Source organism: Talpa occidentalis, unplaced genomic scaffold (genome assembly GCF_014898055.3).
Source record: "Talpa occidentalis isolate TD23 unplaced genomic scaffold, MPIMG_talOcc4v2.1 talOcc4.10, whole genome shotgun sequence".
NCBI classification, from domain to species: Eukaryota; Metazoa; Chordata; class Mammalia; order Eulipotyphla; family Talpidae; genus Talpa; species Talpa occidentalis.
The window spans coordinates 14,260,621-14,281,676 of record NW_023600993.1 but is presented as its reverse complement, the minus strand read 5'-3'; the positions used below and the strand labels follow the sequence as shown (position 1 = coordinate 14,281,676).

The following is a 21,056-nucleotide window of genomic DNA, read 5'->3' as shown; positions in this document are numbered from 1 at the left end:
TGCATATAGTTAGTTATATTTTATGCCTTTGAAAAACATCCCCAAAAGAGTTTTTGGACTCAGGGTACTTTTGTTTGTTTTTAGCTATGCTGCTTTCTTTTATTCTGCTAAGATACAATAGTATAGAATCAAACCTGGAAAGAGAACTGTTTTCCTTGCAAGAGAGGGCTATCAAATTACCTACTTGGGGTGGGATCTTGGTCTCTAATTACCAATCCATGTTAATTATCTTTGGGTCAGGTATTCATCATATGAATTAATTATCTAGCCGAAAGTGGACCATGACTGTTGGCGGGTAAGGACGGAGTGAGAGAAGGTTGGTGGTGAGGATGGGGTTGTTCAGTGTGATGTAGCTCATTGTTTTTCTGCTTTCATATTTACATGATGATATCTATCAGCCACCAACCTCAGGAATAAAAGAAAGACTGTTTTGCTTTAGGATTATTTTGTGGGTTTTTTTTTTTTTTTTGGTTCAAAAAATTTTTTAATTGGGTTAAAAGATATTTAACATAAAACATGTCATTTTGACAATATTTAGTATATAATTCAGTGGTACTAATAGCATTCACACTGTTGTGCAACCATCACACAATCTGCTTCCAAATCTTTTTCCATCACTCCAAATAGAATGTGCTTCAGTTTTGAATTAAACTTCTTTGCTTCAACAAATTTCAAACATTATGGTGGTATTTAATCATTGTCCAGATGTGTTGCAGTTGTTCCTGGTGGTGACTTTCCTTGCTGGTGGACAGACCCTGTTCAGTGGCTTGTGGCGATCGATGGACATAGCGGTATAATATCCGATATTGACATTGGCCGATACTTCCCCAGAACCATCTGGACTAGGATCTAGGTCCATTGTAACCTCAAACTGTTTCTCCCTCCAATTAAACCAGGAAAGATTAACAATGCCATTCACATTTCTGAGTTGCTCTGTCTTGGCTAAAGGTTGATGGGAACCGTTGCTATTTGACTTTGTTGAAATGAAAATCCCTAATCTTCCCAAGAGCATTGCACAGCAGTTAGGGCTCTGGAAATAGCTTGAATGGTTTGCAAGTTTTCAAGGAGAATCCCACTCAAGGTTGAGGTTTTTCTGGGAGAAAAATCATGCTCAACTATGTTGAAAAAAAAAAAAAAAGAATTAGAGGAAACCGGGATAGCTCTGGCTCCAGTAATAACAGACTGGTTTTAGAACTGTACTTCCATGTGTAATTTTGTGGTTAGTTGCTTATGTCTGTGATGATAAATCATATACTTGCACAGGATTTCTGGCACCCTAGTAAATCTCAAGCAAATGCCCAAATGCTAATTTATCATGGTTCCTCAAACAGCATACCATGATTTACCAAATCATTGATCTCAGAGCTTGTCCCCCACTTTCTCTTGAGGTATGTGAAACAAATGGCTTGCCGGCATATATGTTGCTTCAATATCGGGCCACTGTTAGGTCCTAGAATAGACTTAGACTTAACTTTGCCAAGTGACCCCAGGATTAAGTTTAAAATGTCACCTGAAGATGTCCTAGCAGGTAGATCTGATTGTCTGTGTCCAAACCATCACCTCACGCAGTGAATGGAGAACCTGGCTGTATACAGCGATCACCTTGGAGCTCTAAAAAGTGAGTGCCTGGCTCCCACTATTGGCCATTCTGATTTAATTGCCAGCGGTGCAGACTAGACATTTGTATTCTTGAAAGAGCTCCTCGAGGTCAAGAAATTTGGGGAGCCATTGAACTAACATCTGATCCTGGTGCCCGACTTTGCTTCCTTCTTACAACTCATGAAAACAGTTCTTGGATTCCTTCCTGCGATGGCAGATATTATGAGAGGCTCCAGGAAGACAGACATAAGTACACTCAAGATGTTTAACAACTTGCAGTGAAGGAGCTAGGGGGTGGGGAACAAACAGATAGGTACTTATGGCTGGCCTCGCCGAGGGACAGGTAGTACAATGGAATATCAGAAAGGAAATAACAGCTGGAGAAGGCTTTGGACAGAAGAGGCATAATGAAATGTAATATTAAAAGGGGTAGAGAAGGCAGGTCCCCCAAGTGAGAAGGTGCAGGAAGGGTGTGGCAGAGAAAATAAGGCAACCTGTCAACTGTAAGTACTTCGGTGGTGGTATCTGTGCTGGATGACTCAACTGAAGATGCTTTGGATCTAGGTCTAGACTGAGATACCTGTTACTACCGCTCTACCTTGTCAGGTAATGACCCCTACTCACATCCTGATAAAAGGGGAACTTTTAAAAATTTTTGCCCAATAAATACATGCTAAAAAATGGTAATATTTGTTTGTTAATGGCCCAGATAGCCTGTTAGGGCTGCTACTTACTCCCCTAGCCAGCTCTCCAGTACTAGCCTTAAGCACTGGCCTTTCTTTGTTCAACTTTAATAATGACCTTTCTGTATTAAAACCATTTTGCAAATTCCCAGTGGGTATTTACATCCATCCCAACATAATTAGTAAGCAACTTTGATCACTATCCGTCTGGCTATAACTGAAATCCCACTTATGAGTGGGAAAAAAAAAACAACCAGAAGACCATAAGGCCATATTTAGAATTCATTGTCATTTCTCCTTTATCTCCCCTGAAACATTTTTAAGACTTTTGCTCTGAATTTCTTTAGCACACCATGAAGTGTATGGATGTCCTCCAAGTTTGAGTAGGTATCTACATTAGGTATCCAAAGGAGCCAGTGCTAATGGCAACTCTGCTTATTAACATGGGGGTGGGATTGAGGGTGGGGGGTGATTATGACTTCTAACCACCTCGAGCTATTTAAATACGCATGGGAACAGCATGCAGGTAAATACATACTACTCCAAATGTACTACAGGACCCTTTCAAATACAGACATGTCTAGAAAGTTGTCTTCAATCTATTTTCAGTGGCACACACGTCGCATTCCATTGCAAATTTACAGATCTCTGGGCTAATTCTAAAATGGAAAATGATTTCAATTTGGACAGCATTAGAATGTCTGAAAGCCATTCAGCACCTCTAAGACTCCTCTTGGCCACGTCCTGGATTTACTTAGTTGTCTTTTATTGGAGTTCTTTAGATAAGTGCTGTCTCACATAACTTTCTGCAGTGGTAGGAGTGCTCTATAATCTACACTCTCAGATAGGATAGCCACTAGCCACCGGGGGCAATTGAATACTTGAATTGTAACTGAGGAACTACATTGTAAGTTTTAATTCAAATGTAAATGATATAGTCACATTCGCCACTACCCCCTCCTTCCCACTTCTACCATCTCTAAAATGAATTGTCATTGTGATTAGTAGTGGAAGTTGGTTGCAAGTGATACTGTGAGCTTTTTGCTCCCCTTTATTCATTCATAGCAAGCATCGTCGGGTCAGGATGCTGTCTGAATTTCTGGTAATAGGGCCATGAGCAAGACACACAGTCACTGCTCTCATAGGGTTTATGATCTAGACTGGGAGGCATTTGTTAAGCCAGTGATTATCCAGATTGTTCGTTGATGAAGACAGTGATGTGAACGACAAAGGAGAAATGCAAAAGGCTATGAGAGTATAAAATGGGGCCATACCTGTTTGTAAGATTAGTCAGAAAGTTTAATCCGAGTTCTGTTTATTCACTAAATAAGAATAACATGAGGCAGCTTCCCTTCCCCAAGTTCAAGACTGGGTCAGGCTGGCTGTAGGACCCAAGGTTCTCAGAGTAGGGCAGCTAATGTGTGTGCCAAGATGTGGGGTCTGTGCAGTTGAGCAGAGTGCACACACACACACACACACAAACTGCAGACTTCTGCACTTGCTTAAGTAGATGCTCTCCTAAACTGCATGCAGTTGTGATGTCAGTCACAGATAAGATGTGAGAAGAAGGGCGCAAATGTTTACAGGATATTGCATTTCCTCTCAAATATATGTTTTGACAAAGTCGTGTGTGCTCCAGCCCCAGCTCCTTTTCTCTCTGTTCTTACAAATGTGTAGTTGGTCCATTCAAGAAACGATGTGGAAATCAGTCCTGACATCCCAGACAGACAAAATGAGACACATGACAACAAAACATATGGCTCAAATAGACATCCTTATATGGCCAACACAGACCATATTCCCAGAAATTCATATATGGAAAACACCACCTGCAGCTAAAGCCAAAAACAAAGAGTCGACAGGACAAAAAGAGCAATATGCTACATAAATTGTGCTACTTTAAGAGTGTGGATAGCCAACTGTATTTGAATTTAAAAAGATGAAGAAAAAAAAAAAAACCCACATGTCCTTAGAAAGTGCTGTGATGGTGAGCATTGCTTTGCTAACAGTGACTGGCTGAGTTGCCATATCTTAAAAGCGTTCAGAATCTAAATGCTTTTTCTGTTTATTACAAATGTATGTGCTATTCAGATCTCTGAATGTATTTTAATGCTTTTGGATATCTGCCTGCCTATTTATCTAAATATGAGGCCATGTGAAACATGCAATTGTCCTTTTATTATTAAGTAGTTTTTTAAGAAATCTGGTATATCTGTTACAGTATTTTATCTTTGCCACCTCTGTGGAGCCAGTGTCAGTGCCTTTTCATGTGATAAAATATTAATGTCCTCGGCTTTAACTGTGCATGCACATGTTATATATACAGTGCATGTATTTGACTTGCAATATTTCATATTCTTGAAGCTTTCTTTTTTGATAGCTAGCTTTATAAAGTTTAACTTTTTTTTCAATACTTGCTCCCGTCTTTGTTGCCAAAATTGCAATAAATTGTGTAGAATAACTTGATGCTTTTTTTCTCCTCCACTGTGATAGTTTTTCCTCACATATGCCTTAGAAAGCTGGTATTTTCCTGATTACCTTTTTTTCTTCTTTTTTTAAAATCTGAGTTTACCCAGGTCATTTTTCAGTGGCTATCCTGACTATTCTAAAGAGTAGATAATGTATAGCAATTAAGTTCAGCAATGCACTCTGTTACTTGGAAGGTATAAAATGCGGTGTGCAGTTGTACTTATGTCATCTGGTACGATCACGTAGTTCTGAAATAAAGAATGTGCTTGAGGGAAAATGAGTATGGATATGTGATGAATAGATCCATAATTGTACTCTATCATTATTCTTTATAATAAAGTCAGTTTTAGATAGCTTTATCCTCATTGATTCTGTTTACCATTTTCTGAGGCCATGTCCCTCATTATTAGACACTTCTAAGTTTTGTGTTTATGAATTCCTGGATAAAAGGTGTTATTCAGATGTAAAGATTACTACACTTAATTCCTGTGTTACATAACATTGACCAGGTCCTTAGAAGACTAAGGCAATCAGGAAGCTTTTTGTCTTACTTGTATGTACAGATGATGGAGTAATAGTTACCATATTTTATTCCAGTGTATTTTATTCCTAATACTGATACTTTCAAAAACCATTTTTCTTAGTGTTCTTTGCACTTTCCCCAAATTTTACTTTGCCCAATTACTTGCTAACTTCATTTTTATAAAAAGCATTGAACTTCAAGTGAAGTTGCAGGAATATTTTTTAGTCCACAAATCATCTTTCTTTACTTTTAGATTTTGCTCTTGTTTGTGAACGTGTGCAATGTCATACTAGAATGCACTGTCCCTACTGAAAACCAGACGGACAAAACATGAGGCATCACCAGCTTAAAGCAACTATAGAATCCCCATCTTGGAAATTCCTAATTTAACCGATCCTATTGCAAAGACCATTGTCACAATAGAGGTAATTAGATGGTTTTCTCTGTTCCTTAAAGGAGCAAAATATTTTTTTTAAAAATGTCTTTTCATCATCAGTTTGAGTACTTCCATGCAAACATCCAACTTTGACTTTTGCTGTGTTGGTGCATTTCCTTATTGATTAGGCTTCTTATACTTCAAAATATCTTCCTTCCTTATTTCGCCTCACTTCAACTTTTAAAAATGTGGTATCATTTGGACTTTTCAGTACAGATTGCCTTATATTTATTTTCTGGTATTTGATGCTGTGTTTTGTGTTTTATTATCATGTTGCTTCTTTTGCTCAAGGCTCAGTTTTTACATGTGCCAAGATTCACGATTGCCTTCCTCGATTTTGACTAACCTTTCGGGTTTCTGGGTGAAACTTGGGTGCCATTAGAGTGATGTATTTTCATTGTGTTTCTCCTAAACTTGTTCCCCCCAGGAGGCCATTATTTTCTGTACTTTATCTTCTGCTTTACCTTCTGCTTTTCTTAGATTTCTAATGTAAACAGTGTCTCTAAGAGGGTATTGGTAGCTTTAAAGGGCTTAATTTGCATATTTCCCTCTTATCTCTCTACTTGTGTTAACTTGTTGCTTTTTTATGTGTAACAAAATGTTTATCTGACTGATTTTTTTTCTCTTTCCCCTACGAGTGTGTTCTGAAAAATAATTCTTACAACATTTTTGTTTTTGTTGCATGATTAACTGCCTTCAGGGTAGTAAGATGTTTAGTCCTAACAACCTGAGCTATAAACGCTGCCTGGGTTTGGGGCGAGAGTGTAGTGTTCTGCATTTGCAGAGAAACTATATTTAATAGATTATCTAAGCGAGAGAGGATCCTATGGATGTGCTCACGACCATCTCCCTCACCGGGGAACTCACCCTAGCTTGCAGCCTGAGTGCATGTACTGCCCCAACCCCAACTTTCTCGTCTTCAGCCCGGCGGGGTGCATGGCATTTCAGAGAGGTGGCACCCCTGGCACCCCGTCTTTTGTAATCACCGGTCTCTTTCAGCGAGTGACCCCAATTTTGGGTAAACTCGGCCACTCTGGGACACGCTCGTCTTCCTGCAGCGCGTCCCGCGGGCTCGGGAGTGAGGGAGTTTGCAGCCGGCCTCGGACGGGTCCAGCAAGCCCGGACTCGGCTCTTCCCGAGCGTCGCCTCTCAAGAGTTGGGGAGCCCCCCCCCCTGAGGAGAGCTGTCCGCGAGAGCCCTTCCAGGGTCCCGGCCTTTCTTCCTCCGCGGACGTTCCCGCACAACCCCGCGCTTCTTCGGGGAGACAGCCCCCCCTCTTCCGACGGGCCCCTCCCCGGGGTCCCCACCCCCGCCCTGGGCGCCCGTCCCCGCAGCCGGGGGCGCCCCCCTGCCGCGCGGGTCCCTGAGGTGCCCGCGCGCGACGCTCCCGGCGTCTTCCTTTCTGTGGCTTTTGTGGCGTGCGGGGGGGGCGGGGGCAGAAGAGGGGGGGCTCGGTTTTCCCGCTCGGCTCGCGCCCCTCCGCCCCGTCACTTTCCTGCCCGCGCCCCTCCTCCCGCCCGCCCGCGCCCGGCGCACACCTGCCCCTGCCGCCCGCGCGCCGCGCGCTCCCTCCCCGCGCCGGCGGCCGCTGCCAGGGAACCCCGCGCGCCCCCCGCGCGCCCCCGCGCGCCCCCCGGCGGCGGCCGGCGCTGGCCCTCGCGCGGCGCCCTGTTATTCTGGGTATTGTGTGAATAAATGTCGGGCCGCCTCACTCCAATCAAGCTCATTACAAATTCCTGCGCGCCCGGGGCCGGAAATCGCGCGCTCCCCCCCCCCCCCATTCACTAGTTACTTGTCTCGCGGCGGCTTCGCCCGCCGCCCCCGCCCCGGTCCCGGCCCTCCAGCCCGGGTTTTAATCCCCGTCCCCGTTCCGCCCGCTCCGTGCACCCGGCCCCCTCCCCCGCCCGCGCCCGCCGCCCGCCCGCCCGCCCGCGCCCCCGCCTCCCCCGCCCGCCCCCTCCCCGCCGCCGCCGCCACCACTTGCTCGCTCGCTCCCGCTCCCGGACGCGGCGGCGGAGCCGGCCCCGCTGGGGAAGGGCTCGGCGGCCGGGAGGAGGCGGCGCGCTCGGGCTGGGGCCGGGCGCGGGCGATTCTGTATTAAAATGAGGAGGAGGAAGACGCGGCGGCCACGGCGGCGGCGGAGCTCGGCGCGGAGGGCTGCGGCGCGGGCGGACGCGCGGGGCCGGGCGGGCCCGGCGGCGGCGGCGGCGGCGGCGGCGGCGGCGGCGGCCGGGATGAGGCGACTCCGAATTTAACGGGCGGCGGCGGCGGCGGCGAGGGCGAGGCGGGCGCGCCAGCCGGGGGGCGAGGCGGGGAGCGGCCCCGTCCGGGGACTCGCGCTCACACGCACGCACACACACACCCCCCACACGCGCTCACACCCGCTCACACTCTCACACGCGCTCACACGCACTCACTCTCCTCACACGCGCGCGCCTCGCCCCGCGCCGCCGGCCTCGCCGCCTCAGCCGCCGCCTCGGCCGCCCGCCCGCCCGCCCGCCCGCCCGCCCGCGCGGGCCGCCCGGGGGCCGCTCCCCGCTCCCCGCCGCGATTTCGGGAAACTCCTCCTCAGTTTTGTCGGGGTTTCTGGGCCCCCCCCCTCCCGCCCCCAAGTCCGAGGGCCATTGTGGCGCTCCTTGTTTACCTCGGACGCGGGCGCCGCGAGAGCGGGGCGACTTTTCGGGGGGCGGGGGCGGGGCGGGGAGCTGGTCCCCGCGGAGGCGGTGAGGCGGCTGGGGGTGCCTGCTGATTCCCTCCCCTCCCCCCACCCCGCTTTCGCGCCCCCCCCCGCGCCCGCGGCGCCCCACACGCTCCCCGCCGCGCGCCCATGGGCCGGGAGCGGGTCCGCGGGGCTGTCGCCGGCGAGGGCCGAGGCCAAAGTGGCACCTCAGTGCCCGCCCGCGGCTCCCCTCGCGACCTGCCGCCCCCCGCGCTCGCCGGGCCCCGGTCGCTGCCCTCGCGGGGGGCGCGAGGCGGTGGGAAGAAAGTTTAAGGTTTGTCGGTGTGAGGCGCAGTCGTTGGGGAGGGGCGGGGGCCTCGGAGGCGGCGAGCCGGCCGCCCCCCCGAGCGCCGCGGGGCTGTTGGGGAACAATATCGCAAGTGACAGCCAGAAGTAGACTTTCCTCGCCCGGGAGCCCCGCGAGCAGCAGGGAGGGGGCGCAGCGAGGGGACCTGCACCCCCCCAACCCCCTCTCTCCCCCCTTTCTGGAGACCTGGTCCGCAGTGATTCTCTGTTTTCTTCTTCTTTTTTTTTTTTTTATTTTTTCCCCCTCTTTTTAAGAGAAGCGTCAGTCACCACCTCGCCTCCCCAGCACCACCACAGTGTACAGCTCCTAACGGGGTTCTGCTTTGTTTTTACGATCGCCACCCCCCACCCCCCACGAATCACTTGTCAGATCAATTTTATCTTCTCCCTCCTCCCTCCTTCCTACTCTCCCCTCCTCCCCCATCGAAAAGCCCCGTTCGCCGAGGTTAGACATTTTCCAAACCCTATATGTTGTTTTTCGCATGGTGATTTTTTTTTTTTTTTTTTGCACCCCCCTCTCCCATGGCTACTGTTCTAGACGTTCGTTTCTGCCCTTCCCCCGCTTAGGGGAGCGGGGGTAGGGGAAGAGAAAATAATACAATTTCAGGGGAAGTCGCCTTCAGGTCTGCTGCTTTTTTTTTTTTTTTTTTTTTTAATTAAAAAAAAAAAAGGACATAGAAAACATCAGTCTTGAACTTCTCTTCAAGAACCCGGGCTGCAAAGGAAATCTCCTTTGTTTTTGTTATTTATATGCTGTCAAGTTTTGAAGTGGTGAGTTTCAGGTCGGTTTTGCTAATTTCACTCAGTAAAACTGCAGTGTTTCTGTTTCTAGATAGTACTTTGCTTCTTTGTCTCTTTAAAAGGTCACAGTGAAAGCTTGGCCTGGATCGTTCCGGCCATATGGAATGGATAAGGGCACAATCTCTTTAAAATGTGATTATGGGGTTCTGGGGTGGGGGCGAGGGAGGCCAAGCAGCAAGGAACTCGTTGAAAACGGTCCCACGGTGCAAAAGAATAGGTTCTTGAAACCGGAATTTCGTGCTTTTTTTCTTTTTCTTTTTAAAGGAAATAATTGCTGCGTCTGAGTTCACTGTTTTATTCAGTAATTATCATATAGGGACTTAGTTTATGGGGTGGGGAGGGGATGGGATTTGGAGAAAGTAGCGTGCTTTCTGTGTGCCAACCAGACGTTGCACGAAAATGGGTTTTAAAATGTGTAACTCAAAAGAAACTCTTCAGCCTGGCATCTGTTGAGACCGTAGTTAGTTCCCGTGCTGTCAGTCCGGAAGGCCCGGTGGAGGTTGCTCTTTGCAATTCCAAACTGAGGTTTGGTGAACTTTAGCCTTGGGCACAGAGTAAATGAGTAAATTGGGTGTTTTATGTGCATGTAATTTTGCTTTATAATGTAAAGCCTTTTACAAGATGACTGAGTGTTTAATAGTCGCTTATAGGTGGGTATTTCGAGGGACCATTTTGCATGACCTGTATGATGTTTTGATTGTCAATACATGAACTAAATTACAATCTACCAGTTTTATTTGCTGTACAGTTTAGAATGCTGTTAAGCCTCATGACTACTTAATTTGTTTTGTAGTATTAACTTTGATGCTGTTGTCTACTCCCCCTACCTCCCCCCCCCACCCTTTAAATTGCCCCAGGGCTTAAGTATTTTCTTTTCAAATCATGTTTTCAAATTCATCTTCTGCTCTAGGATGAGGCAACCAATTTCAGAAAAGGCTGCCCTGTGTTATAATCCATAGGAAACATCATACACAGTGCTTTGAATAAGTTAATAATCATCACCCTTTAATTTTGGCTTTAGACTGCGGCTTATTATAATGGAAAAGAGTAATCTTGATAAAAAGTGGTTAAAAGAGGCACATTTATTGTTAATGAACCTCATAACCAAAAACAGATGGGACCCTGGAATCCACCGTCAACCTTTAGTTCTCAGCGTGCCACCCTGCAGTACAAGGATGAGTAGCCATTATTTCTCCAAGTTTGTACTTCTCCAGTTGGTATTAAGTTTGCTTTTAAGCCCACAGAATACCACTGCTCCCCCGCCCCATTCATATCTTTTCGGATTATATGGGACAAAGTCATCTTTGGTTAAACAGGGAGAAAAGGTTTATAGAATGGCCCAGCAAATAGAAGCTGCTTCCAGCAAATCCTGATCTAAATAGCTTCTTTGGCATAATAATTTGCTTAAAGGTATAAGTTGAACTGTTAGACAGCTGGCAGAAACTGACAGTTAATCTTGTCCTGTCTGGTGTTCCTAAATGTCCCTTTACCCTTAGTGTTGAAAACTCAATACTTAAAAGTAGCGTGAAAGTTCCTAAAAGAATTCTGCTACCTGCTCTTATCAATTCTTCTTAAATCTGTAATTTAGAAGTAACTTTGATGCTGTACTGGTTTCTATGTTATAAACCATGGGGAAACTGATGTCCATATAATATGTCCAGTATAATATGACTGAAAATGAATATCTCTTAATTTTTGGAAGTTAATGAAGACATTGACTTCATGGCATATTGGGATTATTTGTGAGTCCTGGTGATTATGTTTTATCATAATCATGAAGGTTTTTTTTTTAAATAACAGGCTTGACACTTGGATCTAATATGTGTGCCACAAAGTATTTTCATGCTTTTTTCTGTTATAATTGTTAGAACAGCATTCTACTACCAATGGATGCTCAAATGTTAATTCTGAAACATAATGAGTTATAAAGCTTCAGTTCGTGGGGCATTTGAAGAAACTGCCTACTACTGTCTATTTGCTTAGGGGTAAAATGATCCAATCACATGTTGAACTAGGACTTGACTAGTTGTTTAACAGGTCAGATAACTCATGAAACTTTGATAGCAGAAACTTTTTCTATAAATTAACCTGTAAAGCCAACAGGGACTTTAAAAAGCAGGTGTTGGCTCCCTTCTTTTGAAGTGATATCTGTGTATTTTCCCCTCATGAAAATTAAACTATGAAAAATGTAAACACATATATCAGGTTCAGCTAGTCTTTTGGCCTGTGAAAATTGTTTCATCCTTGATTAAAGTGTTGCTATTGTGTACTGCAGTGAGTTTCTAATTTTTAAAAATTTGAGCTATATAAATTCATCTTATTTCCTTTTTAGTTATGTTTCTGGTCATTCTTGTCCTAAAAGTAAGCCTTTCCCACCTTAGTTTTGTTGGTAGGTGAATAACTACATTTTCAATTTATGTGGGTTAGTGCTGTTTCTATAAATTATTAGTTTAATTTGAATGGAAATGTAACGCTGTTGTTCAGAAACATGGTAACATCTGCGTTATACTATGTATCTAGGTAAGCGAGCTTACAAATACCTTACAAATACTTACCTTACCAATATCTAGGGGTAGAACATGTGTGTCTATCTACATACATGCATTCACATAGAGAGGCAGAAAGAGATTGAGACCCACCAATTATAACATGTCTTTTCTTTTTTAATTCTGGCAGGTGATCTTTAGAGGGTAACTGAGTATGGATCATTTGAACGAGGCAACTCAGGGGAAAGAACATTCAGAAATGTCTAACAATGTGAGCGATCCGAAGGGTCCACCAGCCAAGATTGCCCGCCTGGAGCAGAACGGGAGCCCGCTAGGAAGAGGAAGGCTTGGGAGTACAGGTGCAAAAATGCAGGGAGTGCCTTTAAAACACTCGGGCCATCTGATGAAAACCAACCTTAGGAAAGGTAAATAAATAACAGTACTTTCAGGCTAGATCCTGGAAGCCTTCTAACCCTTGTGTCTATCCAACACCACTGTGTGTGGGGGTGGAGAGGCAGAACTGGTTTTTGTGTGTTCTTTTCCTCGATTCTCTTTCTGATCTGAATTACTTGCATTCCTGGCTGCGGTGTCAGCCACGTTTTGAAAGTGTAGACTTTGTGCTTGAGTGGAGCATCTTACTCCATTGGAGACTGGAATCACTGGACATTTTGGATGATAAGGGCTGGGTAGAGTATAATGGTCGTGGTTACGCAAAGCTTGCCTTGATAAGGTGTTATTGTGATAGAGAGGATGTGTAGGTGGCTGTTGCTTCAACTAACCCTGATTAAGAATAAGACACTTAGGTTATTTGAAGACCATGCTAGCTCTTTTCCTAGGATTACTAGTTGTCAGGCAGTGTTAGAAATAATGGAGAGCTTATGTGATATGATGGAAAAGTTTTGTTGATAGCCTTTTTTTGGTGGCTTTTTTCCTTAAGAGCAAATTCATTGTTTAAGCAGTGAAAAAACTTGATGAGTCTAATACTTGATATTTGCTAAAATTGGATAACTTTGATAAATGAAGAGCAGATTTAGGCACGTTTAAGCAGACTGTGTAACTGGGTGACTCCTTTCTAGCACTTTCTTATTAAATTGATGGAGTCGAACAACTTGGTGTTCCACGCTGTTGTTTGTGTAAAGCAGTGCCTGCACTGAGTAAAATGTGTGTGCCTCATAATAGTCTTTATTTTGTCTCTGAAGAACTGTGTGTAGGATTCAGATTTTCCTTATATTTGTTAAGCAAAGGATAAAAATGCCATCTTTTAGCAACCAAGAATATTAAGTAGATAAAGTTAGAAGGCAGAGGAATTTCATTGTGTTTGATGCATAACATTTATCATACAATCATTTATTTTTTCCTTGGTTTGGCGAAAACAAAGAATATATTGATCCTGAAATGAACAGACACAGCAGTCCGTATTGTTAGATCTTTATCTATTAAAAATGGAAAAACAGCACTTCAGCAAATTCTTTGGCCTCTACTCATGATTACCCTATTTATTGATTGTTTGCCAAGAATGTATGCATCTTAAGAAAGCCAGGGTAAGAGCATTAAAAATATAATTTATTACGGCTTTTCAAACAGAGTGCATTAATATTGTACTGTGAAGCACTGGGGCTCTATAAAAAAGACTTTCTGACGCCTGCAAACATATAAGTTCCATAAATTCCTAAATAGGAGATTTCAGCTGTCTCTGGTATTATGTGATATTTGCACAGCAAACTTTAATGCCAGGACAGTTTTAGACAAGGATTCTACAGACTTCACTGCTCCTTATGGCAGACGTGCTGTTTACACAGGCTCATAAACCTTCAGCAAAAGCTTCTAAGACTGCCTCCAGGTTTAAATCATGTGGTATTTTTAGCATTCAGCAGTGACCAGTGCACTCCCCTTTTAATGCTGGAAGGTTATGAAGTTGCTGTAGTTGGAAGTCTCACCAAACACCAGCACAAATAATCAGACAGTTGAGAGAAGGCTGCTGTTCAGTATTACTCCTTGCAGCAGGACAACTGTGACAGTTTGCTAGAAGATTTAGCAAGTAGATTTGTAATTAAGTGATACTGTTGTCACTTTATCAATAGCCTCCTTTATTATCTACAGGATACCTCTAAATTTGATCAATAAAGTCCAAAATAAATCCAATATATTTCAGTAGATTGAGAAACCTGCAGGAGCAGGTCTGAGGAGCAGCTTATAGTTGAACGCGGTCTGTAGAATCCTGTAAGAAGAAAAATCACTGCATGTATTTTTGCTGCACTAACCCAACTCTTTGAAGACATCAGGACAGGGGGAGGAGAAACCAAAGTACAGTAATTTCACTTCCTGCTCAAATGCTTTTTTTTTTTAAGCATTGCATTCTTAGTGACTTATTTTTAAAATGCAGTGTAATTGTAGAAGGTTCTCTGCTTACTTCAAACAGCAAAATTGCCAAAGCCTTTTGGTGGTGGTAGTGTTTTTTTTGTAAATATTATTTTTCATGTGCATGGTTTCTGTTTGACAGGTGTCAGATAAAAATTGTGGCTGAGCTGAGAAAGCACTTCTTAAATAAAAGGGGTTGGATGGTTTTGTTTATTTGTTTAGGAGATTTTGCCAAAGTCCCTTCAAGCCAAGGAAGAAATCATCAGTTTGCATATTGCTATTTTTATTGTGGTCTCCCCAAGTCTTCCTCTGATCCCTGATGGATTCTCTCTCTGGTATAAAACAGCTGAATGAATGACAAGAATATTGGCAAGCTCTGTGACTTGTTTTTCATGCCTAGCCTGTTGGGTACCTCCGAATGAGTTTGTGGGCTTTTCTAAGTAAACCTAAAGGGGTTTATTTGTCAGAGCTGGAATCTCTCGTGAACAGTTCACTGAAGCTTTGGTGAAGATGCACATGTAGAAAAATGTAGCTGTTTTATTGCCGGCTTTTGTTCAGCACAAACCAGCAAATGGAACATTTTTAAAGGGCATCTCTGGTGTCAGTGGGAAATCCTGATTTTTTAGCTCTGGTTGGTGTGCACTAGTCATCTTCAGAAGTTGGTAGGATTGAGCGAGTTCAGAGGGCAGAGCTTACAGAGGCATTAATGTTAGAGGACTAATTGGGGATCCTGGGTGCCCTGTTAAAGTAACCCTTGTCATCATTTATGCTAAAGATGATACCTTCCTGGCAGTTTGCCACAGTACAGTTCAGATGCATCTGCTTTTAACCCTTTTCCGTTTATCACTGGAAGTCTGACAGTGCGCTGGCTGCATATGCACCTTGAGAACCATAGCATTCCGTGATTTTAGTTTCTAGAAGCCTCTTTTCTAACAGTGGTGTGGCCTGGGCTTATTAATCATCTGGCTACTGAGTTATACCATTGGATTAAAGTAAATAAAGGGAGAACACATCAAATCTAGGCAGATTCCTTTATCCTCATATGTCCTGATGAGGCCAGTTTCCCTTTCTCTTTCTCATTTTTATCTCATTCATGAGAACTGAGATTGTTCATTTTAGAGACATATAGTTATTGTGATATCTTTTTTCTCAGGTAGATTAAATGAATGGCCATAAAAATAAATCCTATTTATCTGTGTTATGCACATATTGAAATCATATATTTTGAGCCTCAGTTTGGTTAAGTTTTGTGTTTCTTTTATGGAACTGTAAACGTAAATGTCTTTCAAAATGGAAGAAAATGCTAATGATATTAGGGTCAAAGATAATTTGTTTGGATGTGAATGGAAAAGTTTAATATTAACAGGAGCATGTAGGGAAAGCACGAAGGTGGGTTTGTCTGAAGACAAGTATAGTAGTTAACGTTTGCATACTGCACCCACAGCAGATCAGATGGGACACTTATTTCTCTGTCGTCAGCTTTATTATTTGATCCGAAAGGTAATTCTGCATGAATTAATTTTGGAAAATGCGCTGTTAAAAGGAAAGCAGAGCCTGTGTTACTTAGGGCCAAGTTCACGTTCTGAATATTTGTCTTCCAACTTAAAAATAATAAAGAATGTATATATTTGTGTGTGCGTGCCTGTCTCTCTGTGGCCTGTCTGCCTTGGAAACAGTCTCCCCTCCCTCATGGTTGTGAAGATTTATTTTCATCCCTTAGTTTTTTTCTCCCTCTCCCCCCACCCCCCACCCTGACTATGTATTCCTGAAGATTGTTGGTTTGCGTCTCTCTTTCTGTCTTTTTGATAGGAACCATGCTACCAGTTTTCTGTGTGGTGGAACATTATGAAAACGCCATTGAATATGATTGCAAGGAGGAGCATGCAGAATTTGTGTTGGTGAGAAAGGATATGCTTTTCAACCAGCTGATAGAAATGGCATTGCTGTCTCTGGGTTATTCGCATAGCTCTGCTGCCCAGGCCAAAGGTAAATAGTGCATACGTGGGGTTGGAAAAATTGCTTGGCATCCTTTGTTTACCTTGCAGAGAAAGCACTGAGTATTTTTAATCCAAAGAACTGTAGCCTGTGTAATACATTGGTTCCTTATAGACTGTGGCTTTAAAAAATTGGCTTAATTCAGTTTGGTTTAGTTAACACACATTTTGCTCATGTGGAATGTCGAGGTAGATTTTTTTTTTAAATTACTTCAGCTGAATCATTAGTATGCTTATTGACCTTAATAATCTGCTCCACTGAGGACCCACAAGGAAGTGAGGAGCGTATTTGAGCAGATGGACTGTTGAGAGTCAATTTGCATTTATGACTGAATATCTAGTTCTGTTTCTTTTATTCTGTTTCTGATGGTTTTATGGGCTGTAAAGTATTTTTCAATGCTGATTCCCATTGCAGTAGGGAATCTTATCTAAATCGTAAAGCTATTTAGAACTGGTTCAGCTATGTCTTATTAGAACTTCCTATAAGTTAGGAAAATGTGGCCTCTGCATAGGTTTTATTGATGGGCTTTTATTTCCAAAATAATAAACAACCCTACGGTCATTTACATAATTTCACAATTTGGAAAGCTAAGCTGTGAATATTTTCATTGACCTGCCTTTTAGAGGGAAGAGAATCATTCAGACAGAAATAACAATATTGCTTGTGGTGGGGGCAATGAAAGAAGACTTTCTACTAGATCTGTTATCTGAAGGGTGAAATATTTAGTGACACACTCTCTTTATCTGGAATAGGGCTAATCCAGGTCGGAAAGTGGAATCCAGTTCCACTATCTTACGTGACAGATGCCCCCGATGCTACGGTAGCAGATATGCTTCAAGACGTGTATCATGTGGTCACATTGAAAATTCAGTTGCACAGGTGAGTCAGGACAGCAATTCCAGGGCAGAATATCCTCCCTATCTGGCCTTTTGAAATAAAGCATGTCTGGTCAACCTTCAATTTTTTTTTTTTTTAACTCTGTTTCAGAAATGTTAATCCAGATCGACTTTGTTACCACCTACACCTTCTGTTTTATTTTCCTAACTTCAATGTGTGATTTCAAAGCCCCTCCTCCCCCCTCAAAATTTGTAGGTTTGTGCAGGTTATCAAAAGACAAGACTTTGTCCATTGAGTCAATTAAATGATGCATTGTAAGAAGGCATTTTACATAAAGTTTACTTAAGAGAAAAATATTTTTGCTTATCGTGAACAGTGCCATCTGTGTACATTTTGTGAAAGAATGCCTTGTTCACTATTGCCGCGATCTCATTTATTTATATATTTTTTCCCATCTTAATTCGTATGAGCAGAGGCATGAAAGGAAGGCGGTTAATATGTCCATGCTTTTCCCGACGGCTGGTGAGAAAGCAGTACACCTTAAATTGTCTTCCCAAGCGCATCAGAGCAGGAAGGTAGAAGTAACGTGAAAAAATAGCCACCACAGGCAGCTGATGTATAATTCATGCATCGATACAGCAGATGTGTTGTATAAAGTAATTAACTAATCGGAACAATCAGGAGACCGAGAGCAATCTCCAGATGCATCTGTTTGATGCGCAAAATGAAATCTGTCTGTCTTAAAGGAATGTTCTGCAGCGGGATGCAATCTTGTAATAATCCCCTTTCTAATCTATGTCTCAAATAGTTGCCCCAAACTAGAAGACTTGCCTCCCGAACAATGGTCGCACACCACAGTAAGGAATGCTCTGAAGGACTTACTGAAAGATATGAATCAGAGTTCGTTGGCCAAGGAGTGCCCCCTTTCACAGGTACTTAGCATAGCATGTAATAAATAATAAGACAACTTGGGCAGCCCTGATGTGAGGTTTGATGGGGCTCCATAGGCCCATGCAACTGGTATCTGAAGCAAGAACCTGCCAAAAATGCAAAGTGACTTGACCACTGGTGACTTTTAAAAAAATATGCCTGATTCATTCTGAGCAGAGCCTTTACACTTTTTCTCCCTGGGGGAAAAGAGCGAAAGAAAAACAGCTCAGCAGAACTCCGTGCTGGCTTGTTTTAGATTCCTCTTCTGAATGTTTTAGGCAGTGATGCTCCATTCTCCTGAGTGCCCTTATTTTAGAAAGAGTGAAGGTGGCTTAAGTTCCTGGAACCTTTAGCGAGTGGCCGTGGCCATGGCCACAATGTCGCCAATGCTACCTGAATAAAATAAGAGTAGAATTTGGGATGTTTTGTTCCTTACCAAAAAAAAAAAAAAAAAAAGGACAAGAAAGCATTTAGCGAGAATAGTGATGAGGATAACAGACATCTCTTACCTCTAAGGATGGAATAGTTATTTTTCATTAGGATTTTGTTACCAGTTTTGTGGCATTGGTTACCTTTTTTTTAAGTGGATTTTTTTTTATCTCTCTAAGATGTATATGCCCTACCATCAGGGATTTATGAAATGAGACAAAAATTATTATTGTATATGATTTTTAGAATGAGTTTTGGTAAAGGGCAGCTAAAGCTTGAGATACAGACTGTGCCCCTGTTACCAGATTTAAAAAACCAAGCATCATTTTAATAATGCTCAGCTGGTTTCAAGTAAAACCGAGTGGGCGTCGTAAACTCGTGTGGTCACTGCATAAATGTGCTACAGTGCATCCTCGGGGCCCATAACCAGTGTAAGGTCATTCTGTGATTTAGCATCGTTGAAGTGCTGGTATCACCAGATTTTTCACTGAATTTAAGTTTTGCATTTAATTGAAGTTTAAAAGGTCATTATGAATGGTAGTCTGTCAGTCCTTTGAACGTGAACCCTCGGACTCTGCTGTAAACATTTCTGCAATTGAGATACTCCAAAGATGTATTTCTGTTGTGATGCTGGTGAGAATACTGGGCACCTTTGCAAGGCAGCTTGTGGGCATTTGTGGACTGTTTCATGGAAACTCCATGCATTTCAGGTTTGCAGCATTATAGTCCCTCAGCTTTACTTTGATATTTGTGAGTAATTAGAGAATGAAGCAAATGAATTAAGTTTATAATTAATGGTGGCTTTCTATGTTCTTTTAAGGGAAACTGTAGCCATAGGTAAAATAATTTCTCTATTAAGTGTCCATTTCTTGAAATTCAGAGCAAAGTCTTTTTGTCATTTTAGCTTATCTCTCTCTTTCCTCCCACTCTTACCTTCGGAGTAGAGAGGATGTGAATTTATAACCATCGAATAAAAGTAATTTAAATTAATTAAACACAGTTAAATCAATAGGATGATATAATGAAGCAGGTGACGCTTACCTCAGGGACTCTGGGTTTTGCAGACAACTCAGATAATATGTCACTTGGTTACTAGCATTTAAAAATTTGAAATGCTCTAGAAATAAACTTTTTTAAAGAACTCAGTTAAAATATTTGTAAACACCCAGTATTGGAATCTCTGCTATCTTCATGTTTCTCAGTGTCCCATTGATTTTGGAAGTAAATTCAGGCAACGTTTTAAGGTGTTTACCATGAGCTAGAGGATACCAGTACAAGTATTTACTAATAGAGGCAGGCAGTGAGAACTAATTGTTAAATGACATCAACATTCAGCCAATCAACTCCACCTCACTGTAGCTTATAAATACAATTGTGAATTTACTTAATGTTATCATGGGGAATGAATTGAATACAGACAATTATAACATTAAATACATGGCAAAATGAAATTCGGGATTTGGTTTTAGAATTATACACTGGTGAAATTCTGTTGAGAGGCCTTCAGAAGTCCTGGCCCCGCTTAGCTAGAGAACCCACTGTAATCACTCAGCGGTGAGGCTGGGCAGTGACTTCGATATCAGTTGTAATGGCAATCTTGCTTTCTTTCAAATAGAATTGAAAAAAAAAAAAAAAAAAAGCAAAAAACTGAGCCTTGTTTAGCTGCAGCAGCAAATATTTGAAATTAACTTAATATTTAACATTATGAGAAAAATGCAACCTATCCGCTAAATGAGGGAGTTATTTTATATTCTGCTGCATCATCTTTTGTTTCTCTAGATTGAATCCATGAATCTGACACTCAATTCAGAATGTTTTAATTATGAACTATTTCCATTTGCTTCTAAGGGAAATGCAGGTCCACAAAGGCTGAGACCAAAATATATGCTGGGTTTGGCACAACTGCTCATTTTTCCCCGGTGGTTGAGATTTGGTGATGAAGAGGCTATGGTAAAAAATGCCTCGCAAATAAACATTGCCTCAGTCGTGTACAAAATGGGACCTACCCCAGCGAAATGCTAAGTGTTAGGACTCTTTCCCCGCAGTGGGATTTTGGTTCATACAGGAGAACTTTGAGCACACACTTCACATACACATTTTACTGAGCATTAAGGGTTTTGTTTTGTTGGATATGAAAAGATACCCCAGTAGCAAGTGTGGCTATCGGGTCCTTTAATAATATGCAGAACAGAAATTCCACCCTGTGGAGTCTAGAGGTCAGGAGGGGCTGGGAGAGGAAGCCCCCAGGGATTTGCCTGGGGTTCTGACCAGCCCGCTTCCAGCTCTCTCAGTACTCTCCCACACTTGCCGGGCGGATGAGCAGTTTGGACTTAGGTTCTTAGAACTAGAAAGTGCCACACTTCCTGGCCTCCTTTAGTAGGAAAAGATCCACTGTCCCTGCAGATGAAAGTTAACATACTGGCTCATGACTGATCCAAAGTCCTTTCTTCATGGGACAGTTTTAAGTAAGTGTTGATTTTAAGGT

General features: G+C 42.9%; 1 protein-coding gene across 5 annotated transcripts in view; it reads left to right on the top strand.

Moving 5' to 3' along the window:
* Positions 1–21,056, top strand: part of SATB1 (SATB homeobox 1) — a 98,098-nt gene that overhangs the window by 11,387 nt on the left and 65,655 nt on the right. For 2 of the 5 annotated variants that reach the window (XM_054691230.1, XM_054691185.1), the window contains exons 1-5: positions 8,778–9,506; positions 12,213–12,447; positions 16,190–16,366; positions 17,128–17,254; positions 18,021–18,144. In XM_054691230.1, coding sequence (XP_054547205.1) covers positions 12,237–12,447; positions 16,190–16,366; positions 17,128–17,254; positions 18,021–18,144 — 639 coding nt within the window. In that variant the 5' untranslated portion in view covers positions 8,778–9,506; positions 12,213–12,236. Of the gene's footprint in view, positions 1–8,777; positions 9,518–12,212; positions 12,448–16,189; positions 16,367–17,127; positions 17,255–18,020; positions 18,145–21,056 lie in introns of those variants that run through there. The other 3 variants (XM_054691210.1, XM_054691198.1, XM_037524826.2) reach the window with 3 other exon arrangements.